The 22398-nt window shown below is 46.0% G+C and overlaps 1 protein-coding gene across 4 annotated transcripts in view; it reads right to left on the bottom strand.

Annotated features, from left to right (window-relative positions):
* The window catches only part of LOC119979536 (kinase non-catalytic C-lobe domain-containing protein 1), a 261428-nt gene that overhangs the window by 117782 nt on the left and 121248 nt on the right, over positions 1-22398 (bottom strand). For all 4 annotated transcript variants that reach the window (XM_038821918.1, XM_038821915.1, XM_038821916.1 and 1 more), the window contains 5 exons: positions 19643-19757; positions 13872-13943; positions 13682-13743; positions 13437-13595; positions 11652-11729 (listed from right to left, as the gene is read on the bottom strand). In XM_038821918.1, coding sequence (XP_038677846.1) covers positions 11652-11729; positions 13437-13595; positions 13682-13743; positions 13872-13943; positions 19643-19757 — 486 coding nt within the window. The remainder of the gene's footprint in view (positions 1-11651; positions 11730-13436; positions 13596-13681; positions 13744-13871; positions 13944-19642; positions 19758-22398) is intronic.

Below are 22398 nucleotides of genomic sequence, written 5' to 3'. Positions count from 1 at the left end.
AAGTTGGAGACAGGGAGAGGGTGAGAAGGCAGCTCTTAAAAGCTCTGCTCGAAGCAGGAAAAGTTGTAAAATGGAGTAATATACAAGAAAGCAAGCCGAGGGGAACTAAAGGATGGTTGGTTCTAGAAACCTGTAAGCAGCTCATACACAACTGAGAAGGAATCGGCTGGTGACAATATACGTTTCTAAAGGTTTCTAATTTATTCCTAAAGGTTCCAAAGTAATCCTAGAGTTTGGAATATCTTACTATAGTCTGTGATACAAATTTTAAAGTAATTGGGAAGGCAGCATTGGCTGGAAAGTAGAGTTTGTGTTCACAGTGGAAGTCAGTCAAGACAAAGAAATTCTAAAGGGTCGGAATACAATCCTGGAGTGGATTCACTGGTAAAAGTGGAGCAGATGTTCTGTTCACAAGTCTTTAGAAAAACGTGGACTGGATTTCAGAATGAAAACCACGAATGGAAATCATGATTATGAGAGAAGATTTTAAAGCGTGTTTTTGGATGTAGAGTTTAGAAACTCTTATGTGACAATCATCTTGGGGCGATTCTGAGGAGAAATCCACAGACACTAACTTGAGATCAAAGAGGAGTGTGCATTTGACCACAGTCATCATCTGTACGTCAAAGTGACTTTGGGATTTTATTCGACCATTGTAACTTCAAATATACGTTGTCATCTGTGTTAATCTAAAAAGCTGTGTGTATTTGTTAACCAATGGGCCATTAAGACCCATTTACATCCTATTACCGGGCCGGGCACCATATTCTCCAGGCCCTCGTGATTCTCTGGTCCTCTCGTCACCTCTGTACTGGTGGGATGGGGGTGGTAAGTGGAGGGGAGTGACACTGATAATCCCGGGGTTGGGGCTGAATTGTGCTGCGGGATGTGTACTGAATAACATTATGGTGGGGAGGGGGTCAAGCCATGGGACTTCGTTATCGGGCTGCCGAGGAAATGTCTCGCCATGCAAAAATTTTCATGGCTAATGATTGCGAACCGTTTCCTGATTTGTGCTCCCAGCAGGAATGCAAATCAGGAGCAATTCAGCACGTGGGAGAACATAGGGCGAATTCTCCATTTGAGAGACTAAGTGGGCGATTCTCCGAGCCCACGCCGGGCCGGAGAATCGCGGCAACCGCGCCACGACACCCTGCCGCCGGCACAGCTGGCGCTGTGGAGAATCAGCGCCATTTGCGCTGGCACAGTTGGCGCGGCGCTGGTTGCGGGCCACTGGAATCGGCGGGGTCGCCGATTCTCCGGCCCGGATGGGTCGAGCGGCTGCACGGATGCGTGAGTCCCGCCGGCGCCGTTCACCCATGGTTGCTGTCAGCGGGAACTCTGCGTGAATGGTCGGGGGGCGGCCCTGGGGGAGTGGATGAGGGGGGCTCCTTTACCGGGTGGGGAGGGGGGCCTCCGATGGCCCCGAAAGCGGCACCAGCCCTGGTGCAATTCAGTACACGTTACTGGGCTAGCACCAGTGCCACGTGGAACTAGTGCAATTCCAATGCATGGCGGCATGTGATATAATGGAGTCGGGTTCAGCACTGTAGAGCCTGATAATCAAGGGCTGCATATAGGCACTCCCCTGCCCACACACCTTCATTCCAGCCAAGAGGATGGCACTGGTTGTGCTGGATTCCCACCCGGTCTATGGGTCATTTGGGGCCAGTGGGTACCTAGCGGGAATGGCCTGGGGAGGCACCCATATGACCAGTTCACAGTGGGCAGTCAGTGGCTTGGATAGTCACATACTTACCTTTCAGTCTGCAGCAATGGTGTTCATGCCTAGCCACCGTGACCCCACAGCCTATCTCCAGGCCGCCCCCTGCTACTCCCATGGCCCTGGTAGATATCCTCTGGCCAAGGGCACAATTGTCAGCACACTATGGTGATGCTGGACACTGTTCTTACATCCCCCTCTCCCTCAGCAACCACGGCACCCGGTTCCCAATTTTCATAGCCACAAGTGAACCTCGCCATCGGTAATTCTGCTTGGCAGAGGTGGAGCATCGTGAGAATGCCGGATCACGCTAGTTAAAGATATGCCAACGGCCTTTACTGCACAATTTGCATGCCCACGCTGGCGTGGAACACATTCATACTGTTGTCAATAATAATAATAATCACTTATTGTCACAAGTAGGCTTCAATTAAGTTACTGTGAAAAACTACTAGTCGCCACATTCCAGCGCCTGTTCGGGGAGGCCTGTACGAGAATTTAACCCGCGCTGCTGGCATTGTTCTGCATTACAAGCCAGCTGTTTAGCCACTGTGCTAAACCAGCTCCTTCTGGCACTGAACCATGGTATTCCATTGGGCATCCGGTGCCTGCCTCGACTTTTGGCCGACGCGCAATTCTCTGCCTGATCACGTTTTGCGATTCTGGCGTCTCTGGACCAAGAATCCCGACCGCAGTCTCCCAAATGGACAGTCCTGCCCAATGTGATTAATTCATAACAATTTCCTCACCTGGATTGGGACTGGAGCTGGAAACGCAGCAGGGTGGGAGATACTTCCCTGAATCTAGAACATGGCGGGGAGGGGGTCATAGTGTCAGAATAAGGGATTGGTCATTTGATAGTGGGATGAGGAGAAACCTTTTCACTCAAATTCCTGACCACACTCTGGCTGTTGATTTTCAGACTTTGAGTATATTCAAGACAGAGGTGGATAGATTTTAGGATACAAAGGCAATTGAGGAATACTGGGAATGCAGCAGGAAGGTGGAAGTGAGGTAAATCATTCATAACCTGGTTGAATAGCAGAGCACGCTCAATTGACCAAATGCTCCTATTTCTTATGTTTGAAAATACTGTTGTCATTCGTCCTTAAAGCTGAGAAGCCAGATTTAGAGGTAGCAGACCCTTAGAGTTTGGTGGCCATTTGTGGGTAAAACAACTGTCGCTAACCTTTCCAAAGTCTCGTAAACAGAGTAAGATTATTGCCAGTCCCTTAAACGGCTGTGTGAGGCAAAAGAAGCGCAAAGCAATGGCTATTGGAAAGCGAAACAAATATGGAGGCAGGAAATGGAATATGTGGACTAATAATAGAAAAGTGCACCATTAAATCCTCCATTGATAGCCGGTTTTTAAAAAATCGTCGACATGTATGGAGGAGGCATTTTGGCACATTTGCCTACACTGATTGACAAGGAGCCATCTGATCAATGCTGTAAAAACACCACTAATTCATGAAGCAGTGCTTGCCCCCTTCACATGCCACATTTCCTGAGAGACCCTACTCTCCGAGGTGAAACCCAGGAAAGAGATTAAATCTGAAGCACGCAGCTTCATTATAACATTGAAATCTTTTCTGAGACCTGTTTAATAGGCCACCGCACCACCGCCTCACATCCGGCCCCCATTAAACCCACAAGCTGGGAGCAGAGAGGCCTTGGGATTGTGTTTGAGATTTTCAAAATTGTTATATCTCACTAGAGCCATTTTCTTTTGGAGGGGTGATTAAAATGACCTCTAATATTTCCATTTGTGGTGCAGGATCCAAAGCCAGAAGGCATAGAACATAGAACGATACAGCACAGTACAGGCCCTTCGGCCCACGATGTTGCACCGACATGGGAAGTCAAAAACTAAAGGCCATCTAACCTACACTATGCCATTATCATCCATATGCTTATCCAATAAACTTTTAAATGCCCTCAATGTTGGCGAGTTCACTACTGTTGCAGGTAGGGCATTCCACGGCCTCACCACTCTTTGCGTAAAAAACCTACCTCTGACCTCTGTCCTATATCTATTACCCCTCAATTTATGGCTATGTCCCCTCGTGCTAGCCACCTCCATCCGCGGGAGAAGGCTGTCACTGTCCACCCTATCTAACCCTCTGATCATTTTGTATGCCTCTATTAAGTCACCTCTTAACCTTCTTCTCTCTAACGAAAACAACCTCAAGTCCATCAGCCTTTCCTCATAAGATTTTCCCTCCATACCAGGCAACATCCTGGTAAATCTCCTCTGCACCCGTTCCAAAGCTTCCACGTCCTTCCTATAATGAGGCGACCAGAACTGTACGCAATACTCCAAATGCGGCCGTACCAGAGTTTTGTACAGCTGCAACATGACCTCATGGCTCCGGAACTCAATCCCTCTACCAATAAAGACCAACACACCATCGACCTTCTTCATAAATGTAAGATTTTCAAAATCCTCTGTGGAATTCAGCAAAAGTTTCTTCAACGAAAGAGGAATGTGGAACACGATGAGTGGGATTCTCTGGTCCCCCAGCTACATGTTCCTTGTTGCTGAGCGTTTGCAGCCGGCGGGATTCTCTCTTCCCACGCTTGGCAATGAGATTTCCCATTGATGCCACCCAATGCTGCTGGGAAACCGGGCCGGGGTGGGCTGCCAGCGGGAAAAAAGAATCCCAACAGCTGGAGTATTCCGGCCGCTATCACAGGGAGTAGTTAGGACAAATAGCATAGATACATTTAAAAGGAGGCATGATAAGTACTGGAGAGGGAAAGGAATTGAAGGATGTGTTGGTAGGGTTCGTTGAAAAGTGATGGAAGGAGTGTGAGAAGCAGAACATCAGTATAAACCCATTTCAAGTGAAAGGTTTATTTCTGTGCTGTAGACTCAATGGGGTTGAATTAGCCCTGTACAAATTGATGAATTGGTGACAATTAGACCTCATGTTACTGTGTCCCGCAACAAATCAGACTCACATTGAACCTGTTCAAGTATCACCTTCTTTGTTAATTTTGGCAGATTATCTCCTGTGAAGTACCATGGGAAGTTTTACTATGTTAAAGGTATTTAGTCACCAAGTTGTTGGTTATAAGGAGCCCTAGCTAAACTGGAGTCAATGGAAATCAGGGGAAAACTCTCTGCTGGTTGGAGTCATACACAAATGAAGACGGATGTGGGGGTTGGAGCTCAATCATGTCAACTCCAAGACATCATTGCAGGAGTTCCTCAGGGTAATGTCCTAGGCCCAAGCATCTTCAGTTGCTTCATCAATTACTTCAATTCCATCTTAAGGTCAGACGTAGGGATGTTTGCGGATGACTGCACAATGTTCAGCACCAATTGCAACTCCTCAGATAATGAAGCAGTCCATGTCCAAATGCAGCAAGACCTGGACAATACCCAGGCTTGGGCTGACAAGTGGCAAGTTACATTTGTGACACAGAAGTGCCAGGCAATGACCATCTCCTACAAGAGAGGATCTAACCACCGCCCCTTGACATTCAATAAAATTACCATCACTGAAACCCCCACAATCAACATCCTGGGGGTTACTATTGATGAGAAACTGAACTGGACTAGCCACATTAATATTATAATATTATGGCTACCAGGGCAGGTCAAAGGCTAAGATTCCTAAGGTAAGTAACTCACCTTCTGACCCCCCCCCCCCCCCCCCCCCCCCCCCCCCCCCCCCCCCCCCCCCCCCTCCCGCCCCAAAGCCTGTCCACCATCCGCAAGGCACAAGTCAAGAATGTAATGGAATACTCTCCACTTGCCCGGCTGAGTGCAGCTCCAACACTCAAGAAGCTCGACACCATCCAGGACAAAGCAGCCCGCTTGATTGTTTCCCCTTCCACAAACATTCAAACCCTCCACCACCGGTGAATAGTCAGCTGCAAATACCAACTATAAGGTGCGCTGCAGTAACTCACCAAAGTTCCTTAGACAGCACCTTCCAAACCCACGACCACAACCATTTAGAAAAACAAGAGCAGCAGATGTCTGGGAATGCCACACCTGGAGGTTCCCCTTCAATTCACGCACCACCCTGACTTGGAAATATATCAGCGCTCCTTCACTGTCACTGGGGCAACATCCTGGAGTCCCTGCCTAACAGTACAGTGGATGTACCTACACCTCAAGGACTTCAGCGATTCAAGAAGACAACTCACCACCATTTTCTGAAGAGCAACTAGAGATGGACAATAAATGTTGGCCTCACCAGTTCCTACTTTAAAGGCATGAGATAAATGCAAACTGGGACTGTTTTTGTTGGCATTACAGTCTGGTTTTCAATGCTGGGTCAGAAATCTGCCTGCCGGTTCAGGACTGTTTGATACATCCGACCTGTTGTGTTCCAGAGATGACCAGACAGGTTTCTAATGTCAATTAATGGCAGGTCACATCCAATCAGGGACAGCAGACAGCTTCCCGATGCTGGAGGACCCACTAGCACTAAGTGATCGGCAACCTCACCGACTGAGGTGGGAGTTGTGGAGGTGAGCATGGAGAGAAAAGATATAATGGATCGGCCATTATCTTGGAGGGGCAACCCCTCTCGGGGGCAGCTGTAGCCTGGCAGCAGTTATAGGTTTGGGGTGAGATGAGTCCCTCCTATGATTGATTGTGCCATCACCCACCCAAGGCCATCACATTTTGTCACCCGCATTGCCAACTGGAAATTCCAGTCAACGTGGGAACAGAACCCTGTAATTAAAAATAATTGGCTGCCTGCCACTTCCTGGCAGGCAGCCAGTCCAACCTGAGCTGTTACTTATTGAAAATGGCTCCAGGGCTAGGATCATGGCAGAGAGGCTGTGCACCTTGTCCACCTACAATCCATTAAAAATTGTATTTCAATTATTAGTCATTTCTATAATCAATTAAAAACGGTGCAAAATATTCCAATCTTTGAGTGGGGGAGATTGTATCCCGGAATCCATACACATCAGCACCATTTTTCAACCAAGAACGTGGAGAACTTAAGGAGAAGCCTGGTGGACAAGCAGGTGATGCATTATATAAGATGGTCTGATAAGCAATGAGAACCTTTGGGCTTGTTAACGCCTATATCCACTGGACATTAATTGTGCACGCACTAATGCCCTCATCAAGTGCAACCTGCCCCGGACGCCACTTTGTAACTCGAAAGGCCACTCACAACAGCCACAGAAGTCTCTATACATCTGAATTTTGTGCCAGTATTGTGAGGACATACAAAACTATTCTAAAATCCGTCAGCACCATCAGGAGGAATACATTTGTACTGCACCCTTTTGTAAAATGTTCCTTACAACATTTTTCAATGCAATCATCGATTCTGCCTTGTTGCTATATTGAAGAGTTTGTTCAGATTCTTTTTGTTCTAGGCATGCTGGGAAATTGGTATGTCTTCAGGGAAGCACGGTAGCACAAGTGATTAGCACTGTGGCTTCACAGCGCCAGGGTCCTCGGTTCGATTCCCCACTGGTTCACTGTCTGTGCGGAGTCTGCACGTTCTCCACGTGTCTGCGTGGGTTTCCTTCAGATGCTCTGGTCTCCTCCCACAGTCCAAGGATGTGGGAGTTAGGTGGATTGGCCATGATAAACTGTCCTTAGTGACCAAAAAGGTTAGGAAGGGTTATTGGGTTACGGGGATAGGGTGGACGTGAGGGCTTAAGTGGGTCGGTGCAGACTCGATGGGCCGAATGGCCTCCTTCTGTATGTTCTATGTTCTATGAAACGAGCAAAAATTTATTTCGCTCCAGCTTCCAATTTCACCTGCCAGCTCTTGCATTTTTTTGCTAAAATTTACAGTATAATCAGTTTACCCAAATGTTATTGTTGGGGCAGCAGGGTAGCATGGTGGTTAGCATAAATGCTTCACAGCTCCAGGGTCCCAGGTTCGATTCCCGGCTGGGTCACTGTCTGTGTGGAGTCTGCACGTCCTCCCCCTGTGTGCGTGGGTTTCCTCCGGGTGCTCCGGTTTCCTCCCACAGACCAAAGATGTGCGGGTTAGGTGGATTGGCCATGCTAAATTTCCCGTAGTGTCCTAATAAAAGTAAGGTTGGGGGGGGGGGGGTTGTTGGGTTACGGGTATAGGGTGGATGCGTGGGTTGAGTAGGGTGATCATGGCTCGGCACAACATTGAGGGCCGAAGGGCCTGTTCTGTGCTGTACCGTTCTATGTTCTATGTTATAAATAGAGACAAATGGTGTGAGTAAATTTTACAACAAATTTCCCATCCATTGTGGTTGTAGTGATACTGGATGGATGGAATGCATGTTTGTCCCTGGCATATTTGGGTGGCTTGGAGGCTATTACGTCGTTATTCCTCAGTCCTGAGCCCGAAAGCAGGTCAGGCCCACAGTGTCACAACCTCCATGGGTTGGACCAAATCTCCATGCGGTTGGCACCAATCTGATCCAAGCTGACCATCCAGCCAATTGAGAATTCTAGCTGCGAAGGGATCTGAGTTACTGTCACAACATATGCTGTTACATGCATGTTGTGGCCTGGAGCGATGAACAACACCGACGTGAGAGGTTCCAATTTCTTTACATCACACAATCTCCTGGCCTGTGCTGGATTTCCAAGTGGGTGTTCAACCTGTTTGGCCACATTCTCAATGCATCTCCCCACCCGGACCACTGCATCACAAAACCTCCACATTAAATCATTATGAATCAGAAAATAACCAAAAGCCAAATGACTGAGCAGGTGAAGGCACTTGCAGGAATCAATGTATACACTGTTCATAATGTTTTTCAGGCAGCAAAAGTTTTCATAGGTCATTGCTTGCTGCCGCAGGCATTCTGTGCAACTTTCCCAGTCCGATGATTATCTGGTGACCACGCAAGTCAGAATTATCCTAAAAACATAGACCTCAGAAAATCAGCTTTTCCATTGTAAATTCAGTGCCAAATTAGTCAATCAGAGCACGTGGTTCAGTGAACTCAGTCACAATATTCCAGAAAGTCATAATTACCACTACAATGCCCTGGGGCAGTTTGAAAAGAATTCCTCAGTAATTTATGTTTTCCTTGCATTTGAACAGGAAACTCCTGTCCATCCAAGTTCCTGCTTCCGTGGCATTTTTCTAGATTTCACCAAGTCTGAAGATACTCTGGGTGGATGTGTCCTCCCCAAAAATGGCAAAGTGTGAGGTTCTGAGAAAACGGGCAACAGGCAGTTTTTCTGTCGCAAACTTCCCAAACGTTGCCATTTTCTTTAGAAGGGAGTTTTAGGGGATTCTGGCAGGGGTTTGCTGACGTCATGTCAGAGGTGCTGAAGGTAAGAGTGGTTCCGACTCCAGAGGTGGCGATTTTTGGTGTGTCAGAAGGCCCGGGAATTCAGCAGGGGAGGGGAGGGGCGGGGGGAGCGGGGTGGAGATGCTGAAGTCTTGGCCTTTGCCTCCCTGGTAGCCCGGAGACGGATTTTATTGGCATGGAGGGACTCGGACTCCCCGAAGTCGGGGTGTGGGTTAGTGACATGGCTGGGTTTCTCCGGCTCGAGAAGATTGAGTTCGCCCTGAGGGGATCGATGCTGGGGTTTGCTTGGAGGTGGCACCCGTTTATCGACTTCTTTGGGAAAAATTAAACTGTCAGCAGTATTGGGGGGGGGGGGGGGGGGTTAAAGGACACCCCGATCCCAATTCGTGGTTGAAGACACCACTCCCTCAAGATCTCCGGCATTGCCTCCCCCTCCCCCTTCCCCAATTGCCAGCATCGGGTCTTCAGGGCATCTCCCTGCCCCCCCATATCCCTCACCGACCCCCCCCCCCCCGCCCCCCAATTTCTGGGGCATCAGCTCCATCCCCATCGCTTCCCCCCCCCAAGCCCCCACGTGAAGAGAACCCCCGCTATGAAGTCCCCTGCAGACCCTGCCCCCTTCAGGCCCTGCCCTTGGCACTGGCAGGTTGGCACTGCGAGTGTGGCAGGGTGCCATGTCCTTGACCACCCGGGGGCTTCACTGGCCTCTGTGTGCCCGTCTGTGGCCATCACATCTGGTCGCCGATTTTGGAAACCAGTAATGATTCCCACTGGCATCACGCCATGCTAGCGGGTGGGAACATCTGACGTCCTGGAAGATTCAGCACACAAAAATCTTTCTTTCAGCAGCCACAAATAAATAAACAGAACGGAGGGGGAAATTTTCCGCTTCTATTAGGTGCCGGCAGATCCCGTCATAGCCGGAAACTCTTGCGAGAGGGCCATAACAGGATTTGCATTGGAGAGATCTCAGAATCATTCCTCGCCCCCCCAGCCCCCTCCAGCAACATAATCTGTTCACGTTTTAATATTCATAATGGATTTCTTTGAGCAGTCAAAGTTTGCAGAATATACATCAAATCAGCCTGAGAGGTCACAACCCATTCATTGCAAAAGCTTCTGTTACATGTGTCGGCCTGTTATTCTGTCCTTCCCAGAACTTGGTGCCATGCACAGCACAGAAGTTTTGCTCCCGACATTCTGTGGCGATGGTTCCACTGGTGCTATAGAAGCTGAACTCTGTAGCCGTAGAATCCAATTGTGATTTGCCCCAAATTAAGAAAAAAGGCTGAAAAGTTTTGTATAATTAAGCAACAAAATCTAAAATTCTGTTGGTTGCTCTCCAAATCTTTCCAACCCATCCGTGACGATACCTACTGCAGCAGGAGCGGAATATTCCACCGTGTCACCCGTGCTAATATTTACCATACAATTACACTTAACCTCCAGGTACTTTGAAACATCTACAATTTTGTCATCACCTTGCTGGGAACTGCACTCTTTAACAATTTAGGTGCATGATGCATAGTAATGTAATCATTACAACTGTTGCCTGCACAATGGCTCTGATTTAAGCCTGCATCGCCTCCCAATAACGTGAATTTCTACATATGCTTCTTTCTTTAAAGGGCAGATGGTGCATATGACTTGTGTGGGAAGAAGCTCTTCAGTTCCTTTAAAGAAACAGCGCTTGGCCTACTTGGCATAGAAATGTGCATGGGAAATGTGGAATAGCGAATTTGCGAGCTTCTATCAAGCTGAGGACTGTACCGTTTTCAGCATCATCTTCATTCTCACTCTATTTATTCATCCACTTACTAGGTGGCACCAATGAAGCACAAGATGTGGCAATTGTAATGGAAATTATTTTGCATATGATTCAACCATTATTTCATTTCTGTAATTTTGCACTTAGTAATTCAGGATTGTCAAGACGGGAAACAGAGCTCTAAGCGAAGTCTGCACTCACACTGCACTTTATTCGCAACAGCCATTCAACCCACACCAGCCAGTCCTCATTTGGATGCTCCCAGCGAGGATGGGTGCTGACAGAGAATAATAATTGTGAAAATGGGGGTTGCTAACTCCCTGAATACTCATCTAATAAAGTCCATGAGCAGAAAATCAAGCTTCCTGGTCCCAATAATTCTTGAGCAACACTCTGGTGCAAGTGCCACTCCTCAATGCAATAGCATGACTAGAAATTAATTCTACTAAGCAGACGTTCAGAGCAAAATATATGCTGATTGTGATCATCACTGTATCAATATCAGTCAATCCGTTTAGGTAAGACCATCGTGCACATGATGGTGACTGGCAATACAACATGGAGAAGGATGACCTACCAGCATTCTGGTGACCCCAAGTGAGTTGGGAGAAACTGAATGAAGAAGTATTGAACAGCAACTGATGATGACTGCATAGAACCAAATGATACCTCAAAATTAATGATCTATAAATGTGCTCTGTTGAGAAGAAGGGGAGTAAAATAAACAATAACATGTTTTGATGTTTCAAATGTCACATTACATACCTCTGTCCATAAAGCTCTTGTGGTTTTTCTAATGGGAATAACACTATTGCAACTCTGGCAGTGGTGCACCAGAAATTAAAACTCTGATTTAGGGAACAAAGAATGAAAGGAACTCTCAATAGAATTATTTTATGAACAATAAGTTAATAGAACTACCTGTATAACAGAATTCCTCAGCAAGATCAAAATCTCCCTGCTGCAAATTCCTCGTTTAATAAGGTAATTGTTACAAATCTGTGAAAATACAAAATGATTACATAAACATGATTACATAAGCATAAAAGTTGGCTCAGTGCTTTGTTGTTTCCGGTCTAAATTTAGGTAAGCTTTCTGCATTTGCAGGACACAGTAAAAAATACCTTTCCCCACAACGCAACTTTAGCTCCTCACCATTGCTGTTACTTTAATTTCTATAAGTCTATTAAAACGATAAGTAGCAGAATGAGAGAACAAAGCAAATGGAAGATCAGCACCCATCCCATTTTGCACTACCCAGTCAGTTACTATGGATTCCCATGAGCTTTGCGAGGTACCCTGTCCACAAAAATTCACTGCCTCCACCATCCGATCTACTCAGCGTCCCAACTTGGAAATATACTATTGTTCCCTCACTGTCGCTGGGTTAAAATCCTGGAACTCCCTAACAATGCATTGTAGGAACTCACCAAGGCTCTTTAGACAATACCTTCCAAACTCACGCCCACTACCATCTAGAAGGACAAAGGCAGCAGATATATGCCGATCTGCTCAGCATCCCAAATATATTGGAAATATATTGCTGGTCCCTCACAGTCGCTGGGTTAAAATCCTGGAACTCCCTCCCTAATAGCACTGTGGGTTTACCTACACCAGATGGACTTCAGTAGTTTAAGATGGCAGCTCACTACCATCACCTTCTCAAGGGCAACTAAGGATGAGACAATAAATGGTGGCCCAGTTAGCAACATGCACATCCCTTGAATTAATTTTTTAAAAGTCTGAAGACATTCATGAGCAAATGTCAAATTCAAGCAAAACACTGAAAAATGAATTGGATTTGGAGCATTCCTTTAGGAGTAGATTGTAGCAGAATAAGTTACTGCGGCTTCTCAGACTATATAGATAAAGTTCAGGTAGCCTGATCCTGACAGATAGATCGTCCTGAACTATTGTGTCATTACTCCACCTGGATCATATCTAATAAACTGCTACTCTTAGGTCTTGTCAGTTTGTAGAGCTGAAAATAGTATTACTGTACTACCAATGCCATGAAATATTCTCCTTTTTCAATCAATAAGATAATATGTTAGACTTTACTATAAATTGACACTGAAATAACAAATTCTCTACTGATTTGAAAAAGATCAGGGTAACCTGGTGGATTGAATTGTATGTCTATTTTCAATACATAACATTATTTTGATTATTCTCAAAGTTTCAATGATTATTGTCAATTAATCTAATCTTATCAGAATACAGATAGGCGGCACGGTGTAGTAGTGGTTAGCACTGCTGCCTCACAGTGCTGAGGACCCGGATTCGATCCTGGCCCTCGGTCACTGTCCGTGTGGAGTTTGCATGGGTATCACCCCCGCAACCCAAAGATGTGCAGGATGGCTGGATTGGCTATGCTAAATTGCCCCTTAATTGGAAAAATAATAATTGGGCACTCTAAATTTAAAAAAAAGAATACAGATGCAATTTGGTTATCAGCAGCACATACAATGACAAGCTAGTACAGATAGATGGTGGTGCAGGATTACACCTGAGAGGTTGTGGTTATATTAAAGCTGCATAACTTGCAAGCACAGATAGAATGCCTGTACGCCTGTGGGCAAAACACATTGCCTTAATTTTGAGAAATATATTTTCAATAATTGTTCGATAGCTTTGATGTCATTTGCAGAGAAAACTGTTTAGCAGAAACGGCTAGCTAGAATCCAATAGGTTTGGTACATGTACCTCCATTGCGTCTGTAATTGAAGGCCTTTCTGTGGAGTTTCTCTTCGCCATATCCAACAGCAAATTCTTGAGATTTCTGGATAATGGCAACTTTTGATTCACTGGAGCATTGAACTTAGCTGCCGCCCACAAAATGGCTGCAATACCATAAATGCAAGCCTGTTGAGAAGACACATTGATTCAGAGAGATGTACCGGCTATTTGTAGGATTTTACAGGAAAATACTTTCCATTTAACGATCAAACCTTTTCTGTAACCGCTCCTTGTTTTTCAAATTCAGGTGCCAAATAGAATGAATCCAGATTTCCTAAAGGGACAGAATGGGTGTCAATAAACTGAATCTTACAGTTGCTGTTAACTACTGAAAATATTCAAATTACTTTGTTTCGAACATGAAGTACAAAAGATAGAAAGTAAAGATGTAGTTTGGCATACCATTGTTCGTTGGCGAGAGAAACAAGACTTCTCCACTGGTGTCAATGTATGCAGACTCTAGACACAAGTACTCTACAAAATGTATAGAAAACATAATGACACTATTTTCACTGTTTCATATTGCCGAATTAGATTTACAAAATGAATTAACTGACCACAGCACACATCAACAACAAATCATAATCACATATTGTCCAGCCAGCTTCCATGTTCTCTAATTATAAAAAATTTAAGTGGCACGAATGTGGTATCGGATTTTCATCATGGTAAAAGACGTGTGATTGATGACATTTTCAATGGGCATCAAGGAAATGTACAGATGCACAGAGATTAAGAGGAAGACATCGACGAATAGTTTAACAAAGCAACAAATGAAAAATGAATTGCTGGGACTTGAGAGAAAATGAGTAAAATGCAGAGCAACAAAAAGGTGATCAACAAAGAAAATAATGCAAATGCGCAAATGTAATGCATATCAAAATGGCCTCAAAAAGCCAAAGGTATTTCACCTGTTATGTGACAATATGGCCAGAATTATACACTCCCTCGAGCGGGTTCCGAGGCCAGGGGAGAGGGGGGTGGGAGCGAAGAATTGCATGCATGGGATTTTCTCCAGGATCCCAGCTGCCCTGACCCAAACACAACTTTATATTAGAGCAGACAGAGTCTCAAATGGGAAGATCACCAATTAAGACTCTTGGATGGCTACATAAGGATGCCAAATAAAAAAAAATTGACAACTGTGATCTCGGGCGGAGAGAATATGGGGGGCCTCAATATTAAGGCCCCTTAAGATTTGGGGCACCCTCTCCTCAGGGACCTGGGAGCTACGACCCTCCACCCCCACCCGCCCAGGCCTTCTCCCCAACACCAATATCACGCTGCAACCACCTCCCAGGACCCATGGTATTTATTTACCTGGAGTGCAGTCCCTGGATTTAGAGGCTCAAGCACAGCACTGCAGTACCTCTTCTGGCCACTGCAGCACTGTGCCTGGAGGGGCTGGAGAGGTCTCCAAGGTGAGACTTCCATCCAGGGACGAACGGTGATCCTGCCTGCTGCCAATCAATGCTCAATCGAGCATAAATTGACAGCAGGCCTCTCAGGATGGCAGGCGCCAAGTGCTCGTCATCCTAAAAATTCAGGCCTATGTGTAAGTTTAAACTGCATAACATTATGTGATAAGGTCATTTAAAGGACCATTTAAACACCCAGCTTTGGAACACAGGTGTATTTTTTCTCTGACGAAAACCCCAAAAAGAAACATTGAAAATGGACAAAGAATGTTTGAACTAAACAGAAACTATAAAGGCAATTGTAGGAAGGAGTCTAAAATAATTGTGGCTAGCAAATTGTTACCAAAAAGCAACGCAAAATGATGGATTATTAGCTACATAAGAAAATAACAAAGCAAAGCAGAACTCTCCAAAAGATAAAACAAACATTTTGTTTTAACCTAGATGAGAGCCTCCAGGAGCCAGAAGCTGAGTGGGTGCGTGCGGAGGAGGCCTCCTGCATGGGAACCTCCCTCCGGGCCCTCGCCACGGCAGCACTCCCATCCCCACCCAAAAAACACTCCAGCAGCCCAGTGGTGACAGCCACCCTCCAATCCTGGAACCAACTGCGGCAGCAACTTGGCCTGACCAAAATGTCGAACAGGGCTCCCATCTGCAACAACCATAGGTTCAAACCAGCACTGACCGACGCCACCTTCAAAAGGTGGAGGCAGGACGGGGGGACACTGACAGTCAGGGACCTGTACACGGACGACAGGATCGCAACACTGGACGAACTGACAGAGAAATTTCAGCTAGCTGGGGGGAACGAGCTACGGTACCTGCAGCTCAAAAACTTCCTACGAAAGGAGACAAGGACGTACCCACAACCGCCACGACAGACACTACTGGAAGACCTACTGGACGCAAGTATCCTAGAGAAAGGGAACTGTAGTGACATGTATGACCGACTGGTAGATAGGGACGACACCGTACTGGACGCAACAAGGAGGAAATGGGAGGACGACCTGGGGATGGAGATCGGGTGGGGACTCTGGAGCGAAGCACTGCATAGGGTCAACTCCACCTCCACGTGCGCAAGGCTCAGCCTGACGCAACTAAAAGTGGTACATAGAGCCCACTTAACAAGAACCCGTATGAGTAGGTTCTTCCCGGAGGTGGAAGACAGATGTGAACGGTGCCAAAGAGGCCCGGCCAACCACGCCCACATGTTCTGGTCCTGCCCCAGACTCGTGGAGTACTGGACAGCCTTCTTCGAGGTAATGTCCAAAGTGGTGGGAGTGAGGGTGGAGCCATGCCCGATAGTGGCGGTCTTCGGGGTTTCAGAACAGCCAGATCTATTCCTGGGGAGGAGGGCGGATGCCCTTGCCTTTGCCTCCCTGATCGCCCGCCGTAGAATCCTGTTTGGCTGGCGGTCAGCAGCACCGCCCAGAGCTGCGGACTGGCTGTCCGACCTCTCGGAATCTCTCCAAATGGAGAAAATCAAATTTGCCATCCGAGGGTCGGACGACGGCTTCCACAGAACGTGGGAGCCATTCATGCGACTGTTCCGGGACCTATTTGTGGCCAATGTACAAGAGGAAGAATAGTCGGGGGAAGGTAGCGGGAGGGGGGGGGGGGCTACAGGTTCGTTACGGGGGTTCGATGGCTAGCTAAGGCCCAAAACCAAGCTAAATAAACATGTTGAGGGGGGGGGGGGGGGGGGGGGGCGCAGTTACTACTACGAAGATGCTTACCTGTAAATATGTGTGTTAATTTTTGCGTGTTTGTTTTTGTTTGTTTTTTTTTTTCTCTCTCCTAACAATTTGTAATTTGTTCAATATAAAATACGAAAACTGAATAAAACATTTATAAAAAAAAAAAAAAAAAAAAAAAAAAAAAAAAAAAAAAAAAAAAAAAAAAAAAAAAAAAAAACCTAGATGAGAGCCACGAGACCTAGGCGATTAGGGTACGGAGCGTGGTCATTTGCGGGGAACAAACCTGGACACAAAATCCCCGGCCCGGGTGTGGGCAGGTCACGGGAATTCATTTGGGGAGTGGTGGTGTATATAGTTTTCATTCAACGTTTAAATGAACCTTTGTATCCTTTACGCTCCCATGTGGTCGCTCCTTGGAGCCAACACATTCATTTTTCGTCAGATCGCAACAAAGAAGTTTGAGTATGGCATCAATGGACTAAAATGTGCAAAATGTACTCCTGAGAATTGTAAATCTGGAGTAAGAAATGTTGGGCATCTCACAAAGCATAAATTGATATTTGGAATGTGAGGAAAAAAACAGTATATGAAAAACTGATGCATTTTCAGAAAAAACTTTTTCTATACACTGTGACGTGGAGAATCAAAGGATGATTCACCTCAACAATTTGCAGAGTTCTTTATTGTCCTTTTGACTTGGACATTTTCCTTGGTCACCATAGTGGCAGGAATGGCTGCACTGGATTATATCCAGTCAGATGGCCATAGAGACTCCAAATGCCACAGTCAATCATCAGGACTAAATTGATCCTCCAACCTTATCCAGGTATGTAACAATAATATTGGGTAGTTCTTGCGGCTCCTTCCGCCGGCGGAATCTTCTGCCGAAGGCGACCCCTCGTGGCGAGTTCCCCGGCAGTTAGGCGTGCTAGCCATGCAAAAGGCCCATAGACTTTGGCCGAACTCGAAGTTCCCACCAGTGGCCAATGCTTTGGCACATCCGCTGCGGGAAAACACGCTGCAGAGTGGCCGGAAAATCCCGGCCATTGCATTTTATTGAAAAATGTTCAGGAGACAGAATGTCAGCATAAAGGTGTTTTCGAGCAATGTTGTTATTTGAGGAAATATGGGAGCACCATCTGAGCACCTGTTTGAATAACACCCACTGTACTTTTTAAAAGAAAACTTTCCCACCATTTTGTGAGGAAGTTACTTCCAACATTGTTTAAAGTCAAACAAAACCTAAAAATAAAACAAATCTGGGATTGTAGCAAAAGAATGGAATGTTTTCCAATCCCTTTGGTGACATGCAAAAATGTGTTTTTGAGTCATTGAGGTAAGAATTGTACCTCAGAGAATGAATGTGAATAGCTGTATGTGCAAAACCTCAAATGGTTATTGAGCCTGAACATGTAAGGATAGCTTCAAGCATGGGGGGCGCGATTCTCCCAAAACGGGAGAAATCGTAAGGCTGGCGTCAAACCCGAGTGGGTTTGACGCCAGCGCGCCCCTTCCCGACCGGGAACCGATTCTGGTCCCCGGTCGGGGCTAGCAGCACGACGCCGCAAGCTCCGGCATCACGGGCTTAACGAATTTCGTTAAGCCCGCTTGCCGGAGTTAGCGCCGGCTGACGCGTCATATGACGTCAGCCGCGCATGCGCGGATTGGAAGACTCCAACCCGCGCATGCGCAGATGACGTCATCGCGTATTTGCGCGAAACCCGCGCATGCGCGGGCCAGGATGCCCCTCAGCCGCCCCGCGAATGGATACTGCGGGGCGGCGGAAGGACAAATAGTGCGCGGGCATCGGGCCCGCTGCCCGCGATCGGTGCCCACCGATCGCGGGCCCATGGCACCCTTGGCACGGCCGTGGTACTGCCGTGCCAATCGGTGCCATGGTTATAAAAAGCGAGTTGTTCCCGCCGTTTTTACGAACGGCCAGACCAGGTCTGTTTGCCGTTCGTAAAAACAGCGTAAAGGGCTGGGACTTCGGCCCATCGAACAGCTGTGAATCGCTGCCAGCCGTAAAAAAACGGCGGCAGCGATTCGTGTCGGGAGTTGGGCGGGGGGGGGGGGGGGGGAGAATAGCGGGAGGGCGGGTAAAATGTCGGGAAGGCCCTCCCGCTATTCTCCGACCCGTCGTGGGGGTCGGAGAATTTCGCCCGGGGTTTTCAAAAGGAATCACATGTTTAATGAAGCAAATTTTAGAAGTTTGCTAATCAATCAAGTAAAGAATTTGTAAGAATATTAAGGTGACAATTGCTGTTATTTAACAAAAGTGGACAAATTGCTCCAACTTCTGGGGCCTTACAGGGATTAATAACTTTTCTAAATATTAGAACCACAGAAATTAAAATACAATAACACTCTCCCCTCCTATTCAAAGATGTTGACATATATTAGGTACAATGATGCAGGTACCAGGAGATCACTATTACCTCAAATTGGAGGGATCTTCTTCATGTGTGAACCAGATTTTGGGGTCAGAGGGCTAGCTTCTCATTACCTCACTTGATATTTGCACAATTGCATTTTTTCCACAAAGGCTGTAGAACAGATATTAGGAATGGGAACAATGGCTGATTTTTCTCCTGCCGAGCAATAACAAATGTGGTTGACAGGATTGCGCCGTTATTGATTTGACTGAGATCAGCTAGCTCAGCACAGGCGAGGGATACGATGTGAGGCTTTATGGGTCTGGCCATTATGATTAACACTCTGCAACAATCAACTGCAATTAGCTTCAACATATATTTGCAGTTCTATTTCACTTTCAGAAAATTTTAACTGCCGTCTTTTACGACATCAACAAATTTTACTGCTCCGAGTCTCTGCAAAGATCAACAGTTTATGGTCGCTGTTAAAAATGTAACCTCAGTAAACAACTAGATTGATGGAGAGTGGCATCCTTTTAAAAATTAAATGACATGATGCAACAAACACTTAAAGCATAACATTTTCTCCGCATTGCCCCAATAATGAATAAAAAAGGGAAACAAAAGTGCAGAATTTTAAATGTATAGATAAAAAAATCTTAACAAGCCTTTTTGTTCAATACCTGGGTAATCTTTGCAGAGTTGCAGACTGATCAAGCACTCATAACATAGAGCCCACAATTCATGATCTTTCAAGGGCCTATCATCCTCAGAGAGTAGCTCCTCTAGTGAAATGTACTATTACAGAGAGGGGGGTAAGAAATGAGAATCAGTACACTGGACATATTAACCATGGCAATGCAAGCAAAGTACAAGACCACACTAATAATAAATGCAAGGGAGGAAATAGAAATTGTACCAGCAAAGCTGAGCAGATAAAGCCGAATGCTGACCTCCTTTAACAGACAATTATAAGCTTATTGTATTAACCTGCCATTACCATATCTTGTAGTTATTGATGTCCAGTGAAAGACAGCATGAGGAATACCAGGACAATCTGTATACGTGAAAAAATACTTCTTTGGGGAAGGGTAGGGGTGGGAAATGGCTATTCATATGTAAGTTTCCTGAAATATGTCGGAGAACTTGTAGAGAGCTCAAGTAGATATTTCAGTTTATTTCAATTTAAAATTCAAGCTTTTCAACTCAAGAAAATAAATGCAACACCCTGTACTGCCCTTCAACAACAAAAGCACATTCACACAGGTTTAGGAACAGGTTTAATAACTCTGTGCTTCTATCAAGTCATCTCTCAGTTTCCATCAGGTTTCCAGAAGAGTGCATTATGCATTATTCAGCAAAAATTTTGATTTTCGATTTTTAAAAAAAATTTAGAGTACCCGATAATTTGCTTTCCAATTAAGGGGCAATTTAGAGTGGCCAATCCACCAACCCTGCACATCTTTGGGTTGTGGGGGAGAAACCCACGCAGACACGGGGAGAATGTGTAAACTCCACACAGACAGTGACCTGGGGCCGGGATCGAACTGGGATCCTCAACGCAGTGAGGCAGCAGTGCTAACCACTGCGCCAACATGCTACCCTTGATTTTCAAAATTACCTTTAATTTCAAATTGAAACATTATGGTTATTTAAAAAGGGAGATTTCTGAACAATGATAATTAATACTTACGAAACCTTCTTTGCCATAAGATGTTCTTTCAAAATAATTGTTTTATTTCAGATATGCCCTTGAGAAGGTGGTGAGCTGCCTTCTTGAACTCCATGTGGTGTAGATCAGGGATTTTCAAACTCAAGTTCGTGACACACTGGGTGTTGGGAGGGTTGCAGAGCGATCAGTCACGGCCTTACCCATTGCGGGAGAAGCATCCAATGGCGGCAATCGGCTTTCAAGAATGCTGGCCGTGACTGGCCTTTAAATACAAACGATGGAGTCTTCCTGCCAAAAGCGGTGGCAGAGAGCAAGTCATGAGCGCAGCACGTACACTGACGTCACGTGTCCTGTATGTCCGTGCTTTGGGCGCAAAACCATACAGGAGAGGTCCTCCATTTGTAGCTGCCAGCAAGCAAGCTCCAGGACTGCGTGAAGAACTGCAGGTGGATTATTTTGTAATAAGGAAGAGAGGCAGGAGTCACAAACAAGTCAGGATCTCACAACTGAATCTGCTGGATAGAGCTTCGCAGGAGAGTCCAGGAAAGGACAAAGCAGCGCTGGTGTGAGCTGTATGCAGAGCTCAAGGGCTTCTGGTGAACACCCAGCAAAGAAAAAACTGAAGTCGGGTACAAAGCAGTCTACAAATTATTTATTGGGGCGTGGCGTTCTTAATAATGCCAATGAAAATCAGGATGCAAAGCCCATGTGTGTTATATACAGGGAGGTACTAGTAACCTAAAGTTTAAAACCCTCAAAACTTCAAAGACATGCCGAGTTCGAGGACAAACCTCTTGAATTTTTTCAAAGGATGCAGCAAGAACGTAAATTGTCAGCTGAAGTCCTCAGCAGAAATGTTAACATTGAATGACAAAGCAAGTGAAATTGCGAGGATCAAGCAGGTTCACCTATTGTAGTAAAGGTAAGAAATAATGGTGGGCCACGAAGTTGGCCCATGTGAGTCACGAAGATCGGCTGGTCTGGTTTGCGAAGGTGAACCGGCATTGGGCAAGAAGGTCTGCCTGCATGCGTCCCGAAGGTTAGCCAGTTGGTAAAAGTGGGTCCTGGGAAAAAAGTTTGAAAAAACTCTGGTGTAGATGCACCCATAGTGCTGTTAGAAAGGGAGTTCTAGGATTTTGACCCAGCAACAGTGAAGGATCAGCGATGTATTTCCAAGTCAGGATGGTTTGTGGCTTGGAGTGGAACTTGAAGGTGGTATCTCTTTCCCTGGTCCTTCTAGATAGTAAAGGTCATGGGTTTGGAAGATGCTGTCAAAGGAGCTTGGCGCCAGTGGTGGCAGTGTAATTTGTATATGATGCACACTGCCACCACTGGTAGAGTGGGTGAATTTCTAAGGTAGTGTATGGGGTGCCAATCAAGAGGGCAGCTTTGTCCTGAATGGTGTGGGGCTCCTTGAGTGTTGTTGGAGCTGCACTCATCTGGGAAAATGAGGAGAATACAGTCACATTCCTGACTTGCGCCTTGGAGATGGCTGACATGATTTGGGGAGTCAGGAGGTGAGTTATTCACAGTAGAATTCCCAGCCTCTGGGCTGGGATGTTGATGGTGAGGGATTCAGTAATGGTAATGATGTTGAACATCAAGACGGGATGGTAATATTCTCTCTTGTTGGAAAGAAATAACACATTGATGACACTTTTCATTTTGGAAGTTAGCACACATTGTTAAAAGCAGTTTGAGATGAAAGATGCAGTGCTGTCCAGGACAGTTGTCACTTGGAGAACAGAACAAATGCAGTCATCAGCC

Source organism: Scyliorhinus canicula, chromosome 16, assembly GCF_902713615.1.
Source record: "Scyliorhinus canicula chromosome 16, sScyCan1.1, whole genome shotgun sequence".
NCBI classification, from domain to species: Eukaryota; Metazoa; Chordata; class Chondrichthyes; order Carcharhiniformes; family Scyliorhinidae; genus Scyliorhinus; species Scyliorhinus canicula.
Note: the sequence above shows the minus strand (reverse complement) of the source record. Positions and strands in the feature narration are given on the sequence as shown.